This window comes from Syngnathus floridae, chromosome 12 (genome assembly GCF_059516105.1).
Source record: "Syngnathus floridae isolate MCC-2025c chromosome 12, RoL_Sflo_1.0, whole genome shotgun sequence".
Classification (NCBI taxonomy): domain Eukaryota; kingdom Metazoa; phylum Chordata; class Actinopteri; order Syngnathiformes; family Syngnathidae; genus Syngnathus; species Syngnathus floridae.
Genome location: NC_142424.1, coordinates 9,474,690 through 9,492,828, shown reverse-complemented (window position 1 = coordinate 9,492,828; position 18,139 = coordinate 9,474,690). Strand labels below are relative to the sequence as shown.

The following is an 18,139-nucleotide window of genomic DNA, read 5'->3' as shown; positions in this document are numbered from 1 at the left end:
CTTGTCACTTGGTAACGTAATAAAGGGCTTGCGACTGACGTCACCGCATGTGGGCAGGGTACCAATTTCACAATGAGATGCGCGCAACTACTACAACCAACGTCTTGAAAGAAGGTGAAATAAATGACAGAACAGGAGTAATAGGCCATTACGTTATATTTCCTCATTTCCCAGCTACCAGTAATTGCATAAGTTGTCGCAGATACACCACATTTTTTTGGAACGAATTGCGTATTTCATATTTTGCGTGGTGAAATGGTTTGATAAATCTACCGCCAGAGGGCAGCCTTGATTTAAGAACTCGTGTGACGTCATGGCTAATCGTCACATGACTATCGGGAGACAAAAACAGGAAGAGTTTGCTCTGTCGATGCGATAAATATACGGAGTATAAATGTATACTATGTGAATTAAAGACGTTATATATTCTTAGAGTTAATTGTACTTAAACCTTTCATTCCGGTTTTACGTGTTTCAACCATTGATTACACACTGGCATGCGTTGCTCCAGTCCAGAGGAACTACTTGAGATTTTGGTGAATTTGCGAAATTCTGGTTCCTGCAATAAGGTACGTAGATGTTTTGCAACTGGCGTATGTCTTTTGGGATTATTCAAAAGGCATACGCAGTTCGGCGTACATCTGTTGCACTAAACTAAATGTGAATATGAGCATCTCGATCGGTATTCTTCCTTTCAGAATGTAAGCAACACTGTATTGCTAAAACAACCAAAACAACACTTAACGCTCTTGAGTTAAGATATGTTTGTGTTCCGATTCACATCATGATCATGTCAACTTTGGTATTGGGTTATTTTTTATGTGGATGGATAGTACGTAAATAAATTGTGTGCCAACCAAGTCGTGCGAGTGACTCTGGCGATCCTGGCAGGGAAAAGCCGAAAGTCACGTCTTCTAGGCATTTACTCTACAAGTATTATTGATATTTGCAATTGATTTTTCAAGTGTCTTAACGCTATGAATTATGAAGCAAAGCGGACCGCTTCAGCTTCACACACAGTCATGTTTTTGGCTGTGATCCTCTGGAGGTCTGTATCGCAACACCTTTTTCAAAACTGGTGTCCTTGATGACTCCCTTGATCTTAGAAATTAGGCGGGGGGGGGGAAATCACAAAGACACGTCCGGGTATTGTTGTATAAAGTGTAGGTTGTGAGCAGGTGTGTTGTCATGGTGTCTCGCCTCAACTCTCACCTTTTCTTGCTCACTGAACAAGGATCTATTTTTTCATGTTAAAAAATGTTATGGAATATCTGTGTGGCGTTTGCTACTTTGGCTTCCTTCCACGTTAAAAAGAACTTAATCTTAGGTCAATTAAAGACTGGTCAGATTCTGAATATCTGGTGATCAATTCAAGCCTCACCTGGAATAGAGTCAATTTACTTGTGATGCTTGGCAGTAAAGAAACGGATGCATTTATTTATTTATTTATTTATTTATTTATTTATTTATTTATTTATTTATTTATTTGGTACTTCATTTAAGGTGGGAGATCATCATGGGTTCTGCGGTGGAGAGAACAGATGAACATGTGAGGGAATATTTGATATATCGTGGCTTCACCAACACTCTGAAACACCTGGACACCGAGATAAAAGCTGACAAGGAGAAAGGCTTCAGGGTATGATTGATCTAATACAATGATTTGATTTTTTAATTTTTTTATTTTGGCAAGTACATAAAAAACACACTTATTATCGATTAATTTCCCATTTGTTTGACTTGTCGTAAAGGGAAGCAGGGGAAGCAATTTTGCTTATCTAGTCCCGTCCTGATTACAACCAAGGTTTCACTGCCAGCCACACAATCTAAATTACAACTGTGAAACTTATATACCACCATATACCATGAAAATGGTGATCTGAATGTTTATTTAGTTATTCATTTTGTCCAGAAGCACAATTTGCAGCAATAATCTGTCCTTACTACATTATTATTGTTGTTGTCATTATGCCTATCAACAAATTTTTACAAAATGTTTTTATCAGAGAATTTTTCAAGAGGATTCTGGCCCAGTTTGTTCCCTAGGCCTAGCATATCACTTTCATAATAATATAAATGACCATAATGTAAAATATATCTTAATATATTTTGTCATATTTATGAATCGCGGCTCGGTGGGGCACTGGGTAGCACGTCCGCCTCACAGTTACGAGGGTGCGGGTTCGATTCCACCTCCGGCCCTCCCTGTGTGGAGTTTGCATGTTCTCCCCGGGCCCGCGTGGGTTTTCTCCGGGCACTCAGGTTTCCTCCCACATTCCTAAAACATGCTTGGTAGGCCGATTGAAGACTCCAAATTGTCCCTAGGTGTGAGTGTGGGTGCGGATGGTTGTCTGTCTCTGTGTGCCCTGCGATTGGCTGGCAACCGGTTCAGGGTGTCCCCCGCCTACTGCCCGATGCCGGCTGGGATAGGCTCCAGCACGCCCGCGACCCCCGTGGGGACTAAGCAGTTCAGAAAATGGATGGATGGATATTTATGAATCAAGGTTAGGTTCAAAAACAGGTGGATTTTTTTGTCTGAAATATCATAGCTAAAAATTACAACGTATGGTAAAATTGGTATAGTGCATCTTTTATAGGTCAAAAACACAAATATATCATAAAAACCTGATGTACAAAAAAAGAAAATATTTGTTTAAAAATCAACATAAAAATGCATTAAGGGACACATAAAGCCATCTCTAATTATAATTTGTTGTTGATCAGTGTTGTTATTTAGCATAAGAAAAGGAAGAGTGATTTTTTTTGGGGTGTGTTTTACAAATAAAATCACTTCCTTCAGGTGGACAAGATCATTGATCAGCTGCTTCAGTTTATCCACAGTTTTGAACTGTCTGGCCTGAAGGACTACTGGCTCTACTTAGACCGACGCCTTTTCTGCAGACTGGAGGATGTTTACCGATCCACTGTGAATAAACTAAGAGCAAGTCTGTATAGATACTATGTCATCAACACCATCCAGGTAACACAAACGCAAAATTACATTTCGACTGTAGGTAAAAGTCTCGGACTAACAAGTTTCTCTGTTCTTTTAACCTGCCAGAAAGGAAACTTGGAGAAGACTCAGGAGTTTTTCCAGAAGCAGGCTATGGAGCTGCAGGGTCAACCTGAGTGGCGTGATTGGTTCATCTTGCCGTTTATTCCCGCGCCTGAACAGAACCCAGCGTTCGCTCCATATTTCTCCCGCCAGTGGTCGGACACCTTCCTGGTTTCACTGCACAACTTCCTTTCTGTGCTCTTCCAGTGTATGCATATCCTTCAGTCAAATCCAGCCTTTCCCTGACAGTAGTGATTTGCTTTTAACTGTTAGCAATAGCAGAATATTAATTATAAAACTTCCAAAGAGAAAGTTAGCTCGTGTGAAGTAGCACAGACATGTACATCAACTGCCCTTGATGAGAATGCAAATAGTCTGTATAATTGTATGAAATCAGGAAGCATGGTGTTCTTAATAGCAGTATTGTTGACCAGCATGTCTATGACTCACAATCACAAGGCATTCTTTGTGATTGAGTACTTTAAGCTTTTTATATTGTTTTTTTAAATTCCTTAACTGGGGTTCACCCCAACCAGTGTTGCTGAGTTTTGATGCAGAGGTCCAGAAGACAACAAGTCTCTCTGAGGAGAATGAGCAGCTTCGACATCTGGTAAGAATGTGGGCCTGGCTGAATGTGTTCATGTTTTTCAGTAGTCACCAAAGAAAGCTAATTTTGTACCGTATTTTCCGCACTATAAGGCGCACCTAAAAACCTCAAATTTTCTCAAAAGCTGACAGTGTGCCTTATAATCAGGTGCCACACATATGGACCAATATTGAGCCACTACAACAGGCGTATCCAAAGTCCGGCCCGCGGGCCAAATGTATATATTTTATACATGGACAAAGTTTTAATATGGGCCATTCATTGAAGGTGCGCCTTATAATCCGGTGCGCCTTATATATGGACAAAGTTTTAAAATGGGCCATTTCTTGAAGGTGTGCCTTATAGTGCGGAAAATACGGTAATAGAAGGGAGTGCATTTAATGTGACAGGACATGTACAGTATCAAGTTATATTAATCAGAAACCAGGTTTAAAAAAATTCTTACTATCTTACTTAATCTTTTCTAGGTCTTTGCCTTGCAAACAGAAAGTCGAGACCAGAGGGATGGAGACGAGGTGGTCCATCATAAACTTCCGCTGTATGTCCAGAACATGGACCGACTGGGAGATACTGAGCTGTGAGGCACAAACATCACTGTTTTTTTTTTTTATTTATGACTCCAAAACTGGCTGCCATTTTTCATCTTACGTTGTCCTAACATGTTTTAATTTGCATGTGACAACCTAATTTGGATAATAAATATGCATTTAAGTCGTAAATATTTGAGTGAATGTTAGGATTATTAAAGTCCTGAAATAGAGAAATGGCAGCCATCTTTTACATAAATGCTAATCGTTAATGTTTTGCTCTTTACAACCAAACATGCATTTCAACTGTGAGTAGTTTTAACAAATACTTAGGAGTCACTTTATGATGTTTTTATGAGTAGCTTGTTTAATAATAGATTAGATGCATGATGTTGTTAAATGTAATTTAGTTGAAGTGATTGATTTGTGAGGGCAACTTTGTAGGATTTGCAAATCATCAGCGGTACCAAATCTGTATTAACACTATTCGCTCCAGAAAAACATGTAGAGTGAAGTTTGTCTTTTTGTACGAGGATTTCCTTAAGAAAGTCGTATACCTCTGAATCAGTTTAATAATAATTGTCACGCACTTTACAGCAGCATGCAAACTGCATTATTTTCTGTTTATACCAGAAATACTTTTAATGTTTTAATCACCTAAGTTATTTACTAAGTTAAATTACCAATAAGAGTCACATGCTGTGTTTACACTGTGCTGTGATGAGGTTGATGTTGCAAAATAAACAGTTCTAATGAATTATTGTTTTTTTTTTTGTCAGTAAATTCTTTAAGAACAAGATCATTATGGATCACCAAAGTAACTGATAAAATTTCAGTATATCCGCATATATCTTTTTGAGTGAATTATAAAAGCAATTCTCAAAAAACACTGATCAGGCACAGGCTGATAGTAGATTCTGACTGTATGATAATCATGAGCAAAAGTATCACGGTATTAAAATTACAGGTTTGAATTTATATATATTTTTAATATTTGGGTAAATAAAAACAAGAAAACATTTTTTCCATTAAACAATTTTGCACAGAGCAAAAGACATCCATTTTTATAGTTTCTCCTTCCTTTTTTCTGTACATAATTGGTTGCTGTGAAGGGAAAAAAATGAATTGGTTGACCGTCAACCCAAATATTTTCTTTAAAATGGTATGTTGTATGCCCTCACCAGTCTAAACACAGCATTCTGATTAAAATTGAGTTTGTGGATTATGAGTCAAGTGGTAAAATCCCCTTGTTTTTTTATCCATATCAGGCGGCGGCCATTTTGACACCTGCTGTCAAGTGAAAATGACATCACAGTTGTGAGACTCCAAGTCACAACCAATGACGGCTCAGCTTCAGAAAATTGGTGAACCGTGATTGGTTGTGGCCAGAGACTAACCGATGTCATTTTTAGTCGACAGCAAGTGGCAAAATGGGCACCTCCTGAGATAAATAAAAACAGGTGATTCGTTTGTGGAATAGTTATTAAACAGAATACTGTGTCTCAACAATTTGGGCTTCACAGAACATATTACAAAGACCATTTTTGGGTTGACTTTCTCTTTAAAACCATGCTAAACTGTCAATGTCTAGTGAGTGTGCTTGGGAACTCCCAATGTTCTGACACAAAATTAACTTTTAAATTTTAAAAATTTCAAACCACCCATTCTTAAAACGAATGAATGGCTTCGTAGAAGGACCTGCTTTATAAAAAAACAAAAACAGCATTTTTTTTAACTGTTTGAACTTTTTATACATTCCTAAAATGGCTTTGTAGGACCTGCTTTACACAAAAACAGCATTTGGAAGTGTTCCCCAAAGCAACACAAAGAAATTCAGGCTTCCAATGCTTTTGAGAAGAGCAGTCAAAACATTAAGGCAGCTTTGCTGACAGTTCAGCACGTCTGCAGATTTGCACAAAAACCTGTTCGAATCAGTCAACCCAAATTTCATACAAATTTCTCAAACAAAAGCTAGAAAGAGCACAGACCTCCGCTAACAAAAACAACCATTTGGATTTGTATTATAATTTCATTTAATGATATACACGCACATGTCTGTAAAATGTAGGACGTTCCTGCCCTAATTGTATTTTTTTTCCTTCAATACCCAAATGGTGACCTATTCTTCTGCTCTCAGTGACTTAGTGTCAAGCCAGCGGGCTGTCAGTGTTACCACACCATCCAGGAACTTCTTCTCAACATTCTTACCACAAGGTCGCCGCACCCCTGGAGGGAAAACGCAGCAGGTAACTTTGGTATCTTCACCAAGCCAGGCAGCAGTTGGTAGAAAGGACCAACCAACAAGTCAGGTGAAAGTACCAAATACTTTGAACACAACTGACATAATTTTACAGAATTGAATTCCAGAATGTCATGTCTATCTTATCTGTACCTCCTTTTTTTAGTCTTCAAAATCTAGGGATGTAGTCCAAGTGAAAGAAGTGAAACAAGTATCCAGTCAACCATCAATCAGTGAATCATCAAGTTTTCAATCCCAACATTCAACCCAGCAGACAAACCAGCCAACACATTCACGGCATAAAAAAATCCAAACTCATGAAAAAGAGCGGAAGGAGCTTTTCTCAAAATCATTATCACAGGTACTTGAAAGTTACACATGCAAATTTAAAATTCTTCCTATGGTAAAAACATTACACTTAAGTAAAAAGAGATGTTTCAGTTAATGTACATGGTAATCACAGAGCAATCAGTTTACACTGTCTTTATATTTCTCTTCAGTTTCAAGAGAAAAAGGGGGAGGTAGGACAGGTGGAGCCTCTAAATGAGACATCTGGCGATGCTCCTGACTCCTCAAGCAGAAGCGGAGGAAGAGCACTAGAAGGTGTTGGAGTATCTGTAGAGCAGCCATTTATCAAACTCAGCCAGGAGGAATATGGAGAACATCATTCCTCCATCATGCACTGCAGGTAGACATTTAGCAAAACACACCAAAGGAATTTTGACAACCTAATTTCATTCTCACAACAGTAGCCTTCTTTAAGTCTCAGTTGTTGGTATTTACAGTTTTTTTCCCTATATACTGGTTGATGCATATAAAGAATCCAAACATTTTCCATTTTTATTTTATACTATTGTACATTTAAAATGGGTGATTTAAAGCTATTCTTTGTTTTATCTCTTTTGTTTAGGGTTGATTGCTCTGGTCGCAGAGTTGCCAGTTTGGATATCGATGGGGTTATTAAGGTAAATATGAGTCATTCATCTTCAGTGCATATCAAATACAGTAATCCCTCGTTTATCGGGGATGATTGGTTCCAAGACCACCCGGGATATGTGAAAATCCGCGAGGTAGTGTCGCTCTTTTTTCAACATACATACATTGTTTGTGTATCAATAAGTGTATATTAAACCATATAAGTGCATATGTTATCATTAGAACATTAAATAATAGTTTCAAACAAGTAAATACTATATTAATATGTAGTGTAGATGACATACAAAAAATAACGTATAAATAATATACTGTAATTTTCGGACTAAAAGTCGCTCCGGAATATAGGTCGCATTAGCCATAAAATGCACAATAACGTGAAAAAAAACATATATAAGTCGCTCCGGAGTATAAATCGCATTTTGGGGGGAAATTTATTCGACAAAATCCAACACCAAGAACCGACATGAACGAACAACAACAGGCTAAACCAGACATGGGCCACATCCGGCCCACGGGGCTGTTTAATCCGGCCCGCCAAACCTGAATAAATTGTATTATTGAACTTTTTTTTGGGTCATTTTCCCTGCAATTAGTATGTTTCCCCAATAGATGGGGAAGCGCCCGCCCGTGCATTTACTCCCGGAAGCCGTGTCAGAAAGCTCGGTGCACACTCACAAGTGCGTGTACGTACTAAGTAGTACGGACCCGGTGCACTCCGCGCTCTATTTCCATCCGTGCCGAATTTCGAGTGTGGGCTGTGACATCAGCATTCTCATAATTCGCGCGCTGAGCTTTCAGACACAGTTTTACGTTAATGCCACCCACAAACCTTCCCCTGGAATCCTTTCACTAAAATGAGTGGCCCGTGGGAAAGAAAGGTGGACACTGAGTGCCGAGTGTTTAAAAAAACAGAGGACAATTTGGCTCGACCGACGTGTGTGAGCAGACGTTCCGCCACATGAACGTCAACAAAGCCCGTCACAGCTCTAGGTTAACGGACCGACACCTTGGCTCTATCCTAAGAATTACCACAACAAATTTTACTCCAGACCATGATGCACTAGCAAAAAAGGGAGACCAACAATACTATTGATTTCTTTATTATTTTATGTAGAAATTTCTTTCACTGATTCTTCAAGATGATGTATTTGGTCAGAATGTTTGCCGTTTGATGTGATTTCGCCTCATTAGATAAACATATTTTATAAATATGACCTGCAGGCGCTGAAGTGATGGAAACTATTATTCATACTAATAACTGTCGTATTTAATGAGAATCACTGATAGTAGTTTTTTGGTGAAATTTTTTTTTAATGCTGTTAATAAATGCATTTGTTTTCAAAAAGCTTTTTATGAATATCCATGCTTTACTACCTACTAAAAGTACAAACCTTTTATGCAATGACCTTCACATGTCATTTCTATTACTTCACTCAAACACTACATCCAGGTTCGGCCCCCCGATCAAAATTTAAAACCAAATTCGGCCCGCCAGTCAAAAAGTTTTCCTACCCCTGGGCTAAACGATAGGTATGTTAACGTGACATAAACACAAACGAAGAGCTGAGAATGGGCCTGACGTAACATTCAGAGTTATTAAAAAAAAACTATTACATAAAACCATCTGTGTCACTCCAATTCATTAACTCCATCGATCGTCCTTTGTCAACAACGGGTGCGCGCCGCTGACGGCGCTTGCACTTCAAAATATTCCACATGCCCATATAACGATACATAAATTAGATATCAAATAACTATTATATCGGTAATAATATTATCAAACCATCTATGCACTCTAAATCATTAAATCCATCGATCAAATTCCTTGTCCTTTGTCAACAACGCCGCGCGTGCGCCCTGACGTCAGCCTCGTCGTTATTCCACAGATCTAGTATATAACTATATTGTAGCGTTAACAAAGTACGAGGGAAGATGTGGGTTTGGTAAACGGCTCTTTATTTAACAAAACAAACTTCCAGGCGTGTGGCGGCGTGGACTTCCAGCCACGGAGGTGGAAGAGAGATCCATAGAATAGGACCGGGCGAGCGTAAAAGCCATGACCGAGCCCCAGCCACCGTTCCCGGACAGCCACCTGGCCGAGCGCCGGCCCCCGACTTCTATCCACGGAGGTGAAAGAGAGCTCCGTAGAGTAGGACCGGGCGTGCGTAAAAGCCAAATAGTTTTTCAAACCTTCTGTGTCACTCCAAATCCTTAAATCCTTCAAATTCTTCGTCCTCCATGTCACTTAGAAACAAAGTCGCTAATGATGTTGGTAGTACGTGGGGCACTTCGTCATCTTCGTCATCCCGTGATCAATCTGTCCTTTTTGTAAACAACCGCTGCGCTGCGCTGCGCCGCGCTGCGCTGCGCTGCTGACGTCACTTGAAATTCAAATGACAGTCATCCCTTGCTACATCGCGGTTTCACTTTTTTCTTTTTTTTTTGGGAAAATTTTTGAAAAAAATTCACATATAAGTCGCTCCTCATTCTAAGTTGCACCCCCACCCAAACTATGAAAAAAAACTTATAGTCCAAAAATTATGGTAAATATGCGTGTGATATATGTATATGTAGTTAAAGTATACATACTGTAAATATGCTTTTAGAACTCATTGTTACAACAACTTTTTTATAACAAGGTACAAGTGTACATACTATAAATGTGTTTTTAGAACTCTTATTATTATAACTTTTTTTTACAAGGTACAATACTGTAAATGTTTTTAAAAACTCTTATTATACAAATGTACGTACAGTGGATCCTCGGTTTTCGAACACAATCCGTTCCAGAAGGCTGTTCGAGAAGTGAATCGTTCGAATTCCAATCAGCTTTTTTTGAGCATTTTTTCATTTGCGCATTTTTTGTCCAATCGCGCAACTGCAGCGCACCGCCGAACGCGCAACAGTAGTGCGTCGCCAACCGCGCAACTGCACCACACTGGTCGCATTATTGTGACAGAGCCGTCGCTGAAATTTAGAAAATAAATTTAAAGTCCTAATGTACTTTCCAAAATTTAAGTGGACCTCAGTGCGCAGGGAGCTTAATTTGGTCCGATCGCGCAACCGCAGCGCGCCGGGCGCTCAGTGTCGCATTGCTTTAGGAGTGTATGTGTTTTAGGATGGCTTTACTGCTCCCACTTGCTTCCTTTGGAGGCATGATTAGAGTTGATGCAATCCTCAGAGTAACGAGAACGTAATTACGGAGTCAGTTGGCATGCGGGTCCTCTCGACTCATCTCGCGAGGTTCGACAACTGAATTTCGTCCGACATCCGAAGCAAAAAAATCTCGAATTTTTTGTTCCAGTACCGATTTGTTCGAGAACTGGGACGTTCGAAAACCGAGGCTCCACTGTACTGCAATTTTGTGGACACTAACTGCCTTCTGCTTGGAAAAGAATCCACGATGTACTGAAGCCACGATAATCGAACTGCAATGTAGTGAGGGATTACTGTAATGGATACAAATTGTTGAATTGATGACAAACCTTTCACACGCGCTGTACACTTCAGGTGTGGTCGTTCAATCCCATCATGCAGACCAAAGCCACCATCATGTCCAAGTCTCCTCTGCTGTCCCTCGAGTGGGCAACAAAACCTGACAGACTGGTATGCACAGACACATTACGTTAACCTGCATGTAACTACAAATATTACAAAATGTGAAAAACCTTCACTGTCTCATCGATGAGTAAAAGATTCAATAAAATAACCAATTGTGTGTGTGTGTGTGTGTGTGTGTGTGTGTGTGTGTGTGTGTGTGTGTGTGTGTGTGTGTGTGTGTGTGTGCGCGCGCGCGTTTAGTTGTTACTAGGTAGTGGCGTTGGAACAGTACGACTCTATGATACGGAAGCTAAGAAGAATCTATATGAAATGAACATTGATGAAACTCATCCACGGTAAACCTTTGTATCTTTTTGCCATTGGACAAGTACAGTTTGGTCAATTGACAGTGACAACGCTTTTTGTTTTATACATTAATGGGACCCTCCCATCTGTGGTCTCTTCTCAAGGTTTCTCATTTCCCCTAGCTGGAGTTTTGAGTTTTTCCTTGCCCTTTTGGGAGTTTAAGATCAGGGGATGTTTGAGAATATTTGCCATTTTTCACATGTCCTGAGTGTTGTTAGTCACCTAAATGTTGAACAGAGGCTGTGATTTACCGAAGTCAAAGTCCTTGTTTGGCACGCTCAAACATGGCGAATAAAAACTCTTGAATTAATGCACAGGTGTCAAACTCGAGGCCCGGGGGCCAGATACGGCCCGCCCACATCATTTTATGTGGCCCGCGAAGACAAATTGTACATCAAATTTGTGTGTCATTACTAGAATTGCAAATTGCCTTCACTTTTAATTTTTACTCGTCAGATTTGAAAACGAGTTATTTGTCAGTTTGTTTTGTAGCTTTTACTGTACCGTTTTCGGACTATAAGTCGCGTTTTTTTTCATAGTTTGGGTGGGAGGGCAACTTATTCTCAGGAGCGACAGATATGTTTTTTTTTCACAAATTTTTACTTGATCATTAACACATCACTTACTTACAAGTATGGTTGACTACTTCACATGTTATTTTTAGTATAGTTGATCATTTCACATGCTTTTATATCTTTATCTTGAACATATTCAAAACATACAAAAATAGAGAAAAAATCAAATAAAGCAATTAACACTTTAAAGCGCCATATCCAAGTCCACTGTCTGTTGTATGCACACTTGCTCCATTTTTTGCTCCTCTTATATTTATTATATTATTTGTTTATTTATTATTTATTCATCACTCTTATTTATTCATTGTTTGTGCCTTCTTGTTTTTTTTTTGTGTTATTTACTTGTATGCATATTGTGTACTATGTCTTGTCACCATGGGATAGTGGGAACGTAATTTCGTGTCTTGGCATATGAAGAAATCGACAATAAAGCAGACTTTGACTTTGATGAAACAACCAAATAAACAAAACAAAAAACTATATCTGAGAAAAAAATATATTTTCAAACGAAACTGGAGGGCGCTCTAAATGGGAAGGGCTTAAGAAAAACGGCACCAAAAAGAAACTCATATTTTGCAGGTAACAAACTTCAAGTTGGAAAATATGCAGCAGAAAACAGTAATTGAGCAGCAGAAATAAAGTTTGGAGAACCGTGATGTACCAAAGCATTACTGTAATTTGAATTTCAAGTGACGTCAGTGGCGCGGCGGTTATTTACATAAAGGACAAACGTACCGGCATCTTTAGCGGCTTTGTTTCCAAGTGACACGGAGGACGCAGAGATTGAAGGAATTAAGGATTTGGAGTGACATAGAAGGTTTGAAAAACTATTATGGCTTTTACGGACGCCCGGTCCTACTCTACTGAGCTCTCTTTCACTTCAGTTGATCGAAGTCGGGGGCCGGCGCTCGGCCAGGTAACTGTCCGCGGACGGTGCATGGGGCTCGGACATGGCTTTTACGCACGCCCGGTCCTATTCTATGGAGCTCTCTTCCACATCGGTGGCTGGAAGTCCACACCGCCACATGCTTGGAAGTTTGTTTTGTTAAATGAAGAGCCGTTTACCAAACACACGTCTTTCCTTGTACTTTGTTAACACTACAATATAGTTATATAGTAGATCTGCGGAATAACGACGAGGCTAACGTCAGGACGCACGCTCGGCGTTGTTGACAAAGGACGAGGAATTTGATCGATGGATTTAATGATTTAAAGTGCACAGATGGTTTGATAATATTGCTTATATAATAGTTATTTGAAATATAATTTATATATCATTATAAGGGCCTGTGGAATATTTTGAAGTGCAAGCGCCGTCAGCCGCGCGCACCCATTGTTGACAAAGAACGATCGATGGATTTAATGAATTGGAGTGACACCGATGGTTTTATAAACATGTTATTTATGTAATAGTTGTCTTTAATAACTCTATATGTTACGTCAGGCCCATTCTCAGCTCTTCGTTTGTGTTTGTCACGTTAGCATACCTATCGTTCAGACTGTTGTTGCTATCATATCGAACGATCGATGGATTTAATGAATTGGAGTGACAGATGGTTTTATAAACATGTTATTCATGTAATAGTTGTCTTTAATAACTCTATATGTTACGTCAGGCCTGTTCTCAGCTCTTTGTTTGTGTTTATGTCACGTTAGCATACCTATCGTTTAGCCTGTTGTTGCTATCGTTTGGCCTGTTGTTGCTCGTTCATGACGTGTGGGATTTTGTCGAATAAATTGCCCCCCAAAATGCGACTTATACTCCGGAGCGACTTATATATGTTTTTTTTCACTTTTTGGGGCATTTTATGGCTGGTGCGACTTATACTCCGGACCGACTTATAGTCCGAAAATTACAGTATATACTATGAGGTGCTCATACATTTATTTGAGTTGACAGTCATAATGGCCCTCCGAAAGAAGCTATGACTACAATGCAGCCCGTGAAAAAAATGAGTTTGACACCCCTGCATTAATGGTTTGACAATGTCAATCAAAACTGAAAATTATGCCTCTTCACAAATCCTGGATTTTGCATTTTTTATTTTATTTTATATATATCTTCCAAGTGGCCATACAGTTAGCCAGTCGGTGTACTTTGTATAAGAAGAAATACATTTTTATGGGTTTTAATTGGAGGATGCCCTATGGAACACTGTACAATGTTACCTGTTTTTCCAAAGTACACATTCTTTGCATTAACTTTTCTTAAATTCCTTGCAGTATCTTGTCATTGGCCTGCAGTCCCAGTGGTTCATCCTTTGTTTGTTCAGCTGCGGCTGTCAACAGGAGTGGACTTGCTGAGCCTGCTCATCGTCTCCCCATGCAGGTGTCCGGACAGTTACTGCTTTGGGACACCAAGACAGTGAAACAACAGGTATGAGTTAAACTCGAACACAATCTTTACCAAGAGGTTATTTGACTGTTTATTTTTTGATGCAGTAGTTGTCAGTGCAAACTTTTTGATACAGTAGTTGTCAGTGCAAAGATATTCAATGATAATGATCCTTGTCTCAGTCTTTGTCACAATTAAAAAATGCATAAAGGGGAACGACAAAAAACCTAAAATACAAACTCCCATCTTATTTTGCCCCAGTACTGGATTCTTATGAGTTGTATGACTTGAGTTTTATTGGTTAAAAAAAATAGTGTTAGATTAAAATGCACACTCACTTCCAAAGGATATTGCAAAGTTGCTGTTAACCATTTGTAAAGTCCATTTGTAATTCTCAAATACTCACGCGCAACATGCGTGCGCGTGAGTATTTGAGAATTTGTTTTCTGTTGCTTTTGGCATAATCACTGCTGTCTTTTGCTTAGCTCCAGTTCTCTTTAGAACCTGATCCAGTAGCCATTAACTGTACAGCCTTCAACCACAATGGAAATTTGTTGGTAACCGGAGCTGCAGATGGAGTCATCAGACTCTTTGGTTAGTATTTGTTTTAAATTGCACATTTTGTTGATTAGCACTGTAAAATGTAAAATTTGTAATCTTATGAGAAAATGATTACATTCTCAGATTTGTATCAGAATAGCCGAGCAGTTCATATAATGTAAGACACCAAATTGTGCCTGTTTAATTAGTAGGCCAGTGGTTCCCAATTTTCTTTTCTGCCGCGGATTGATTCACACAAACCCATACCTTTTGAGTGGGCAGGTTAATGAAATGCTCCAACAAACGCAAATCCACCATGCATTTTACGCATACCTTTACGAGCAGCACGTAACAAGAATGCTTTAATGTGGTCACTATGGTAACACAACAGACACCACCGAACAAATATAAAGTGTCACTGTGGTAACATTTAAACATGCAACAGATACCACCGAACAAATACAAAGGCCTTCACGAACAAATACAAAGGCCTTCAATGATACGAGCAACAAAAAAAAACTGGGATGTAAGACTTGAAACCATCTTTATTTGTAATTATATTTGCCCATATTTATTTGTGTGCCAACAAAGCGCCACAGAACAAAAATAAACTCCATGAGTTGCCGATTAGCATATATGCATATTTCAAGTAAATTTCCTGCTATTGAACGTGAAATGCACCTTTTAATTCTTGGTTATAGGCTCTTAGGCGCTTCTCATCATCAGACCTTTATCCCTTTTTTTTTTTTTTTTGCTAGCTTGTGGGTTAAACTTTAGCATTATGCAACTAAGATTTGACATGCGCCAAGAGTCCGTCACTTTTCAATTTTTTTTTTAGCCGTAGTACTGTTTAAGTTTTTTTATTTGGAATGTTATTTTGGGAATTCTCTTCTTTTCCCTGTAGACATGCAGCAGTATGAGAGCGCTATGAGCTGGAGAGCACATGATGGGGAGGTTTACAGTGTTGAGTTCAGCTACGATGAAAACACCGTCTTTAGCGTCGGAGAAGATGGCAAGGTACAACTGTTGTTTACAACTCGAAATGGGCACTTTTTTTTTTTTTTTTTTAGAAATTAGTTCTGTTTATGAACCAAGTGTATTGATATGGGTTACTTTTGTATCTTCAGTTCATCCAGTGGAACATCCATCGGTGTGGAGTAAAGCAGTCAGAGCAAGTTTTACCTCAGGAGGCCACTGGGCCATTTGTCCTGGCCGGGTTCAGCGGATATAAACAGGTATGCAATTTTTAAAAAGAGAAAAGGAAAAAAAGGAGGAGGGGTGGGACAAAAGTCTGATTTTTGTACAGTTTTTTGCATAGTTTTTCATGTAAATTAGTTTCATACACTTCAAAGGCTGCCTTTTATCGTCCAAATGATTCTTAAGTGTAGCCTTGTGTAAATTTGGCGCTTCAAAGTTCTCCTGACAGAATTTGCTCATATGCCCTTGTTTCTTTTTGACCTGAGGATTACTAATGGCTTGGGTTGTCCCTCGACATTAAGCTTTAGTTTCGTTACCAAACTGACGATGTAGCGCAATCTTACCCTGTCCTAAGAACTTTAACAAGTTTAAAGTCTTCACGCTTATTTAGCCCGAATATTAATGACAACAGTTCTCCACTTTTCTTTTTCAATGTGTAGGGAGGGTTAGTCCGACTAGCTCACACATTATTGACATTGTCCAACTCCTCCATGTATTCTGTCAGCCATTTCAATGCTGCAAGTAGTTACCTAGATTGAAGACCAGCCTGATTGAGGTATACTACAGCGATAGTGTAAGAATTTTTTAAATGTCACACCAAAAGCTTTTTTTGACTTACGGTATCCTTGGTCACTTTTCATTGTAGACAACTCCTAATTAATTCTCTGGCCTGTCCGCATTTGTATTGCTCCATGAAGTACTATAGAGGCGGTCCTTGCTGCTCTCGGTTTGACTCTCCTCACCATGGTCAAATGTCATCATAAAGAGTCTATGATCCCTTTGTTTTATCCGAACAACTGTGTATGGAGTCTCTTTGTCGCTCTTCAGGACTTGCATTTTTCTGAGTCTTGGTGACTTTATTTTGGATTACAATTGGAATAGTTTCCCCAGGTTTGTTTGAATGATTCTCACGTGACACAACACTTTTGTCATCCATTTGTGAAGTACTGGATCCTTCATAAAAATACAACAGCCAAAGGGGTCTTAATATCAAGCGCTTCTTTTTCTACTTCAAGCTAAGCTTCATCAAGCTTGGATTCTTGTTCTTCCAAAGTCTATCACTATTTTGACAGTGCTGCCTGTGCCAACAGAACAACCTTTTCTAATGGCTCAGAACCCAAATAAACATATATGAACTTTCTTCAGGTGCAGGTTCCCCGAGGTCGCCTCTTCACCTTTGACTCAGAAGGACAACATGTCCTGACTTGTTCAAGCTCTGGAGGAATCATTTACAAGGTAGACATCTACTTTTACATGCAAACGCTATTTTACATTGTATTTCTTTTGTTTTGTTTTGAATATTTGTTTCTTTGCTTTTGATTGTTGAACAGATATTTTGAAAACTGATGTTTCTCTTTGGTGATTCATTCCCCCTTCACTTTTGTTCAGCTGACTAATGGAGAACCTGCCCTGGAAAGTTTGCTGTCCCTGGGTGGACACAAAGCACCTGTGGTGACAGTTGACTGGTGCTCAGCATTGGATTGTGGTACCTGCCTCACAGCCTCTATGGACGGAAAGATCAAACTAAGCACGCTCCTTGCACAGAAGTCGTGATTCAAATCTTGGCTACTACACAAGGCCACAGGTTATACAATATATATTAAGTGGAATAGATTTAATAGATTAATAATTTCCTAACAGAGATTATTGCAGTCAGTGTTTCACGATGCGATTCAAACCTGTTCAACATTAGTACAATATTAAAGTCCAAATGGATTTTCAAGATGAGTACCCTTGTCTTGAAATTGTGTGTGTGCGTGCGTGCGCTTGTGTGTGGCATAGAGGTGGACTTCTTTGGAAATGTGTTCCTGGTTTCCTGGATAAAACTCAGTTGTGAATTTTACTTTTGAGCTCCTTGTTAATAGAACAAGTTGTGAGAAAAAAACTGAAACATTGAACAGTTGGACACTCAAAGGTTCAGATAGAAGCTCCACTTAAATTCATTTGTAGATGTCAACGGGCACTTTAGGTCCATCCTGATATATGATTGAAAGCTGAATCTTAACTTTTTGTTAATTGTGTATTTCAAAGTAGTAGGATGTTACTGAACACAAGTGGTATTAATTTACCAAATAACAAAAAACAAACAACAATGGGACAGTAAAATCAGTGTGTATCATACACAATGTCAGTGATATTTATTGTCAATTGTCAATGATATTGAAATCATTATCAAGCAGGGAATTTCAGAAACAGATTTTGTTAATCTCATAATGAAAAGA

The 18,139-nt window shown here is 39.0% G+C and overlaps 1 protein-coding gene and 2 long non-coding RNA genes across 6 annotated transcripts; 1 reads left to right on the top strand and 2 right to left on the bottom strand.

The window, feature by feature from the left end:
* Window positions 1-18: 18 nt before the first annotated feature.
* On the top strand, window positions 19-17,645 carry wdr91 (WD repeat domain 91). 3 transcript variants are annotated; one of them, XM_088391151.1, is made up of 18 exons: window positions 19-114; window positions 1,504-1,639; window positions 2,801-2,980; window positions 3,062-3,269; window positions 3,583-3,665; window positions 4,130-4,239; window positions 6,327-6,498; window positions 6,595-6,789; window positions 6,929-7,116; window positions 7,339-7,393; window positions 10,875-10,970; window positions 11,166-11,260; window positions 14,069-14,222; window positions 14,666-14,774; window positions 15,625-15,737; window positions 15,848-15,955; window positions 17,064-17,153; window positions 17,307-17,645. In XM_088391151.1, the coding sequence occupies exons 2-18, from the start codon at window positions 1,517-1,519 to the stop codon at window positions 17,469-17,471; spliced, it is 2,244 nt and encodes a 747-aa protein (XP_088247277.1). In that variant the 5' UTR covers window positions 19-114; window positions 1,504-1,516; the 3' UTR covers window positions 17,472-17,645. The 3 variants fall into 3 exon arrangements, with proteins under 3 accessions (XP_088247277.1, XP_088247278.1, XP_088247276.1); XM_088391152.1 differs by lacking the exon at window positions 19-114 and adding an exon at window positions 124-569 and having other exon boundaries at window positions 6,327-6,435; XM_088391150.1 differs by lacking the exon at window positions 19-114 and adding an exon at window positions 124-569.
* On the bottom strand, window positions 5,157-16,695 carry LOC148390012 (uncharacterized). 2 transcript variants are annotated; one of them, XR_015861555.1, is made up of 4 exons: window positions 16,537-16,695; window positions 14,015-14,189; window positions 10,850-10,967; window positions 5,157-6,415 (listed from the first exon to the last, which is right to left on the bottom strand). It is a non-coding gene; the product is annotated as an uncharacterized LOC148390012 (long non-coding RNA). The 2 variants fall into 2 exon arrangements; XR_015861554.1 differs by lacking the exon at window positions 5,157-6,415 and adding an exon at window positions 6,751-7,110.
* Window positions 9,300-10,843, bottom strand: LOC148390013 (uncharacterized). The gene is made up of 2 exons (XR_015861556.1): window positions 9,555-10,843; window positions 9,300-9,481 (listed from the first exon to the last, which is right to left on the bottom strand). It is a non-coding gene; the product is annotated as an uncharacterized LOC148390013 (long non-coding RNA).
* Window positions 17,646-18,139: the final 494 nt, after the last annotated feature.